At 34.8% G+C, this 8,010-nt stretch overlaps 1 protein-coding gene across 1 annotated transcript; it reads right to left on the reverse strand.

The window, feature by feature from the left end:
- Nucleotides 1-656: 656 nt before the first annotated feature.
- LOC110718399 (chondroitin proteoglycan 2-like) lies at nt 657-1,259 on the reverse strand. The gene has a single exon (XM_021897235.1). It carries the CDS (start codon nt 1,257-1,259, stop codon nt 657-659), a length of 603 nt encoding a protein of 200 aa, XP_021752927.1.
- Nucleotides 1,260-8,010: the final 6,751 nt, after the last annotated feature.

Here is an 8,010-nt window from a genome sequence, read left to right on the forward strand (position 1 = left end):
CCTCTTAAAGTTGGGCCTTATATACGTCTTCTAATGCGGAGAAGTCAAGCGCGCAGTTAACCCTGGATCAGCACGGGCGTGCTGTATTTGGCACGGCCGTGCTAGCTTGTCAGTAAGTAAACCGGATTTCTTCTTCAAATTGGCACGGTCGTGCTATATATGGCACGGTCGTGCAGCTTCCTGGCACGGCCGTGCTAAAAATGACACGGTCGTGCTGAATATGCTCTAGCACGGGGCTCATACTGAAGCTGACACGGGCACGGGCAACATCTGGCACGGCCGTGCGGGTGCGTGGATACTGACACGGTCGTGCTATTGGCTTGCACGGTCGTGCTGCCTTGCCTGGGGTTGCTTGCTTATAGGCCAGCACGGGTGTGCCTATGGTAACACGGTCGTGCTGCCTGTGCTATGTAATCAATGCACGGCACTTGAACTTCCTTAACTCCTCGGACTCCGGTCACGGCTAGCTCGGTTACGCATCAAGGGCTCAGGATCCGATTAAACTCGGTTGATATTACCTGAAAAACACATCAAAAACAAACCGAAAACCCGTGAAGCACGTAATATGGGGAACGTAAGCATAAACAAGGTAATAATCGGCCAAAGCGGCCCCAAATACATCCAAAATCATCCTAAAATATGCTCTAAAGCGCGCCCTAAAGTGCGCTTGTCAGCCGGCTGTAAAACGCCGCCTCGTAGCAGCCGAAGAAGTTGTCGGCATGGTCCACGTCGTCGGTCCAAACGACCCTTGCCTCTACAGGTGGGACGACCGCTTCCCATCCCTCTCCAACCGGCTTCTTCTGTAAAAAAGCAGGGAGTGTGGCGTTCAAAGTGACCACATCCCTAGCGAACATGGTCATATCAGTCGGGTCGCCCTTAGCCGACCAATTGTAGGCCTCTTCTTCAATAGGAGCCGCCTCTTCAGAAGACTCTTCATTAGGGCCAGGGCCGGACTCCCCATTATCAGCTGACCCCTCCCCGGACTGTTCACCGGATCCCTCTCCGGATCTCTCTCCGGATTTTTCACCAGATTCCTCTCCAGATCCCTCTCCGGATTCCTCAGCGTTGGAACCAGAGTTATCCAAGATACTGTCACCCGGTGTACTAGGTGTACTCGGAGAATTTTGCAGAACCTCTTCATTAGGACCCATCTCAGCCGGTTCCTCGGCTTGCTCTTGATTTATAGGATCAGCCGGATCAACGGCTGGGTCAACGGACTGGTAGTCAGGGTAGATTGCCGTCACTCTGATCCGAGCCATTCTGTCCTGCACATGAACAGAGACGGTCGGATTCGATGTAGGTGAAGGTTGTTCCAAGCACCCCAGACAGCAATCCCAGTCCTAGACTCAGCCGTTCCTGGTGACCGGCTGACCACAGTCGTAGGCTGTGCCGTGTGTGCATTGGTGAAGTCCATATCCTAATACTATGCAACCAGAAATAAAAGAATGTGACAAGTATGGGATGCAGGCGGTACCTTTGAAATGAGAAAGTGAGTTGGCTTGAAGTCGCCTTAGACGGAGAACTCCGCGAAAATGTTTAAAGCTGAAAAAGACAAAGTAAACACTTAGCCGGTTATTCAATAACTCGCCCGAAAACCCCCAGACGGTGTTCAATAAGGTGGGTCAGAAGTACCTCAGACGGCATAAGGCCGGATGGGGGTTCTTTACAAACATTTGTAATGACTGGCTAGAATATTGTAAAGCTCTCTATGATACCCCAGACGGTATTCAGTGAGCAGGGTCAAAAGTACCCCAGACGGTTAAAAACCGGATGGGAGGATATGACTTTTATTGTTGTCAAACTTAGCTAGATTATTTGTACAGTTCACTAAATGATACCCCAGACGGTATTCAGTGAGCTAGGTTAGAAGTACCCCCAAACGGTATAACACCGGATGGGAGGGTTGTGATAGGAATTGACATAGTAAAAAGAATTAGGGCTCACTCCATGATACCCCAGACGGCATCAGGAAGGTTGGGTCAAAGATACCCCTCTGGTAAAGATGCCGGATGTAGGTGCTGCATCAGCATCTAGGGTCAACAAATACCTCAAACGGTAAAATACCGGATGGGGATATAGAAGGATCTGTTTCAAAAAGGCATGTTCAAACAATACCCAGATGGTGAGTCACCGGATGGGGGTGCATTGAACGCATCTTAAATTTTTTTTTGAAAAATCCTAAAAGAGGCAAGGATGATGACCCAACCGGCTTTTAAAACCGGTTGGGGTTTTTGAAATCATTTCTTGATAAAAACTCAGAAATACCCCAAGCAGTGTTAAAGGATAAGTCTATTTTGGAAAGGATCAAAGACCCCCTAGACGGTGTTGAACCGGATGGGGGTGTTTAGAATGCATAATTCTTAAAAGTTGAAGACCCCTCAGACGGGGCTATGCCGGCTGAGGGAGAAGATTCAACACTAGGGATATGGGTTAAAGGCCCCCCAGGCGGCATGCAACCCGGATGGGGTGAAACGTTCAAAATCCTCAAAAGCGAAAGTAAAAAGAAAAGGGCAGCCGGTACCTTAGAGACTGGAGAAAGAGCACCCAATCGGTCGCCGAATGTGCTTGATTTGAAAAATGCCGGATGCAAGAAAACTTAGGAAATAATGCAGCCGGTATCAGAGCTCTCTCTCAGAAAATATTTTGAAAAAATATGCAAAGTGTGGAGGAGAGAGAGAGTGTCTTATATTTATAGAGAAGGAGTAGAAGGCGAAACGATGCCTTCTGCCCTAAAAACTTGAAATTTGAAAAAAAAGAGGGAAGAAGACGAACCGTCTCCTCCCATGCGTCTAACACTTGTCACAGGTGACACGTGGACATGCCACGTCACACCTGTGAGGGGCAGATGTTTAGGGTAAAAATACCCTAAGACACGTGGCCCAATAAAGGCTTGCCACGTGTCAAGCTTGCAACGGTCAGCAAAGGCCCAATCCCTTTGCGACACGTGTCATTGTACCCTAAATTGAGGTACAGCTCTCCCCTACTATAAATAGTAAGGGCAGACCTCATTAATGGGGATCGAATCATTTCCCACAAACCAACAAAACACAAATCCCCTTACAAACGCTCTCAACTCGAGAAGCATTTATTGTCTTATTTCCTCTTTTAGAAAGAGACTAACTTAATCTTCGGAGGCGGAACACCCAAGTCCCAGCCGGAGTATTCCGTTATTTGTGCAGGTACAGGCTAAGGAAGGAGCATACTAGGAAATTGTAACTCTCCCATAGGACACATAAAAAACCCCCAAACACAAAGCTTTTTGAATCAAATGAAAGTCAAACACATTAAAAAAAATCTTTTTGAATCAAATGAAAGTCAAACACATTCAAACAAAGCTTTTTGAATCAAATGAAAGTCTAACACATTCAAACAAAGCTTTTTGAATCAAATGAAAGTCAAACACATTCAAACAAAGCTTTTTGAATCAAATGAAAGTCTAACACATTCAAACAAGGCTATTTGAATAAAACGAAAGTCAAATACATATTACAAAGGTAATTGAATCAAATGAAAGTCAAACACATTCAAACAAAGCTTTTTGATTCAAATGAAAGTCAAACAAAGCTTTTAGAATAAAATAAAAGTCAAACACATTCAAATGAAGCTATTTAAATGAAATGAAAGTGAAATGCATTCTAAAAAGCTAATTGAATCAAATGAAAGTCAAACACATTCAAACAAAGCTATTTAAATCAAATGAAAGTCAAATACATTCTACGAAGCTAATTGAATCAAATGAAACTCAAACACAATCAAACAAAGCTTTTTAAATCAAATGAAAGTCTAACACATTCAAACAAAGCTTTTTGAATCAAATGAAAGTCAAACACGTTCAAACAAAGCTTTTTGAATCAAATGAAAGTCAAACACATTCAAACAAAGCTATCTAAGGCAAATGAAAGTAAAAATGCATTCTACAAAGCTAATTAAGTCAAATCAAAATCAAACACATTCAAACAAAGATTTTTCACTAAAATGAATGTCAAATACATTCTAAAAAGCTAATTGAATCAAATGAAAGTCAAACACATTCAAAGAAAGCTTTTTAAATCAAATGAAAGTCAAACACATTCAAACAAAGATTTTTGAATCAAATGAAAGTCAAACACATTCAAACAAAGCTATTCAAATCAAATGAAAGTGAAATGCATTCTACAAAGTTAAATGAATCAAATGAAAGTCAAATACATTCTACAAAGCTAATTGAATCAAATGAAAGTCAAATACATTCTACAAAGCTAATTGAATCAAATGAAAGTCAAACACATTCAAACAAAGCTTTTTAAATCAAATGAAAGTCTAACACATTCAAACAAATCTTTTTGAATCAAATGAAAGTCAAACACATTCAAACAAAGCTTTTTAAATTAAATGAAAGTTTAACACATTCAAACAAAGCTATTTGAACCAAATGAAAGTCAAATACATTCAACAAAGTTAATTGAATAAAATGCTAGTCAAACACATTCAAACTAAGCTTTTTGAATCAAATGAAAGTCTAACATATTCAAACAAGGCTATTTGAATAAAACGAAAGTTAGATACATTCTATAAAGTTAATTGAATCAAATGAAAGTCAAACACATTCAAACAAAGCTTTTTGATTCAAATGAAAGTCAAACAAAGCTTTTGAATCAAAAGAAATTCAAACACATTCAAACAAAGCTATTCAAATCAAATGAAAGTGAAATGCATTCTACAAAGTTAAATGAAACAATTGAAAGTCAAACACATTCAAACAAAGCTTTTTGATTCAAATGAAAGTCAAACAAACCTTTTTGAATCAAATGAAAGTCAAACACATTAAAACAAAGCTATTCAAATCAAATGAAAGTGAAATGCATTCTACAAATTTAATGAATCAAATTAAAGTCAAACACATTCAACCTAAGCCATATAAATCAAATGAAAGTGAAATGCATTTTACATAGCTAATTGAATCAAATGAAAGTCAAACACATTCAAACAAAGCTTTTTAATTCAAATGAAAGTCTAACACATTCAAAAAAGGCTATTTGAATAAAACGAAAGTCAAATACATTTTATAAAGCTAATTGAATCAAATGAAAGTCAAACACATTCAAACAAAGCTTTTTTAATTCAAATGAAAGTCAAACAAAGCTTTTTGAATCAAATGAAAGTCGAACACATTAAAACAAAGCTATTCAAATCAAATGAAAGTGAAATGCATTCTACAAAAATAAATAATTCAAATGAAAGTCAAACACATTCAAACAAAGCTATTTGAATCAAATTAAAATCAAATACATTCTACAAAGCTAATTGAATCAAATGAAAGTCAAACACATTCAAACAAAGCTATTTAAATCAAATGAAAGTCAAATACATTCTACAAAGCTAATTGAATCAAATGAAAGTCAAACACATTCAAACAAAGCTTTTTGAATCAAATGAAAGTCAAACAAAACTTTTTGAATCAACTGAAAGTCAAACACATTCAAACAAAGCTATTCAAATCAAATGAAAATGAAATGCATTCTACAAAGTTAAATGAATCAAATGAAAGTCAAAGACATTCAAACAAAGTTATTTCAATCAAATGAAAGTCAAACACATTCAACCTAAGCCATATAAATCAAATGAAAGTGAAATGCATTCTACATAGCTAATTGAATCAAATGAAAGTCAAACACATTCAAACAAAGCTTTTTAAATCAAATGAAAGTCTAACACATTCAAATAAGGCTATTTGAATAAAACAAAAGTCAAATACATTCTATAAAGCTAATTGAATCAAATGAAAGTTAAACACATTCAAACAAAGCTTTTTGAATCAAATGAAAGTCAAACAAAGCTTTTTGCATAAAATGAAAGTGAAACACATTCAAATGAAGCTATTTAAACAAATGAAAATGATATATATATTCTAAAAAGCTAATTAAATCAAACGAGAGTTAAACACATTCAAACAAAGCTTTTTGAATTAAATGAAAGTCAAACAAAACTTTTTGCATAAAATGAAAGTCAAAGACATTCAAATGAAGCTATTTAAATCAAATGAAAGTGAAATATATTCTAAAAAGCTAATTAAATCAAACGAGAGTTAAACACATTCAAACAAAGCTATTCGAATCAAATGAAAGTCAAATACATTCTACAAAGCTAATTGAATCAAATGAAAGTCAAACACATTCAAATAAAGCTTTTTAAATCAAATGAAAGTCAAACACATTCAAACAAAGATTTTTGAATCAAATGAAAGTCAAACACATTCAAACAAAGCTATTCAAATCAAATGAAAGTGAAATGCATTCTACAAAGTTAAATGAATCAAATGAAAGTCAAATACATTCTACAAAGCTAAATGAATCAAATGAAAGTCAAATACATTCTACAAAGCTTTTTGAATCAAATGAAAGTCAAACACATTCAAACAAAGCTTTTTAAATCAAATGAAAGTCTAACACATTCAAACAAAGCTTTTTGAATCAAATGAAAGTCAAACACATTCAAACAAAGCTTTTTAAATTAAATGAAAGTTTAACACATTCAAATAAAGCTATTTGAATCAAATGAAAGTCAAATACATTCAACAAAGTTAATTGAATAAAATGCTAGTCAAACACATTCAAACTAAGCTTTTTGAATCAAATGAAAGTCTAACATATTCCAACGAAGCTTTTTTTAATCAAATGAAACTCAAATGCATTAAAAATGCTTATTGAATCAAACGAAAGCCAAACACATTCAAACAAAGCTTTTTGAATCAAATGAAAGTCTAACACATTCAAACAAGGCTATTTGAATAAAACGAAAGTTAGATACATTCTATAAAGTTAATTGAATCAAATGAACATCAAACACATTCAAACAAAGCTTTTTGATTCAAATGAAAGTCAAACAAAGCTTTTTGAATCAAAAGAAATTCAAACACATTCAAACAAAGCTATTCAAATCAAATGAAAGTGAAATGCATTCTACAAAGTTAATTGAATGAAATGAAAGTTAAACACATTCAAACAAAGCTTTTTTCAAATGAGAGTCAAACAAAGCTTTTTGAATCAAATGAAAGTCAAACACATTCAAACAAAGCTATTTGAATCAAATTAAAATCAAATACATTCTACAAAGCTAATTGAATCAAATGAAAGTCAAACACATTCAAACAAAGCTATTTAAATCAAATGAAAGTCAAATACATTCTACAAAGCTAATTGAATCAAATGAAAGTCAAACACATTCAAACAAAGCTATTTGAATCAAATGAAAGTCAAACAAAGCTTTTTGAATGAACTGAAAGTCAAACACATTCAAACAAAGCTATTCAAATCAAATGAAAGTGAAATGCATTCTACAAAAATAAATGAATCAAATGAAAGTCAAAGACATTCAAACAAAGTTTTTTCAATCAAATGAAAGTCAATCACATTCAACCTAAGCCATATAAATCAAATGAAAGTGAAATGCATTCTACATAGCTAATTGAATCAAATGAAAGTCAAACACATTCAAACAAAGCTTTTTAAATCAAATGAAAGTCTAACACATTCAAATAAGGCTATTTGAATAAAACAAAAGTCAAATACATTCTATAAAGCTAATTGAATCAAATGAAAGTTAAACACATTCAAACAAAGCTTTTTGAATCAAATGTAAGTCAAACAAAGCTTTTTGCATAAAATGAAAGTGAAACACATTCAAATGAAGCTATTTTAATCAAATGAAAGTGAAATATATTCTAAAAAGCTAATTAGATCAAACGAGAGTTAAACACATTCAAACAAAGCTATTCGAATCAAATGAAAGTCAAATACATTCTACAAAGCTAATTGAATCAAAGGAAAGTCAAACACATTCAAATAAAGCTTTTTAAATCAAATGAAAGTCAAACACATTCAAACAAAGATTTTTGAATCAAATGAAAGTCAAACACACTCAAACAAAGCTATTCAAATCAAATGAAAGTGAAATGCATTCTACAAAGTTAAATGAATCAAATGAAAGTCAAATACATTCTACAAAGCTAATTGAATCAAATGAAAGTCAAAT

This window comes from Chenopodium quinoa, unplaced genomic scaffold (assembly GCF_001683475.1).
Source record: "Chenopodium quinoa cultivar QQ74 unplaced genomic scaffold, ASM168347v1, whole genome shotgun sequence".
In the NCBI taxonomy this organism is placed as follows: Eukaryota; Viridiplantae; Streptophyta; class Magnoliopsida; order Caryophyllales; family Amaranthaceae; genus Chenopodium; species Chenopodium quinoa.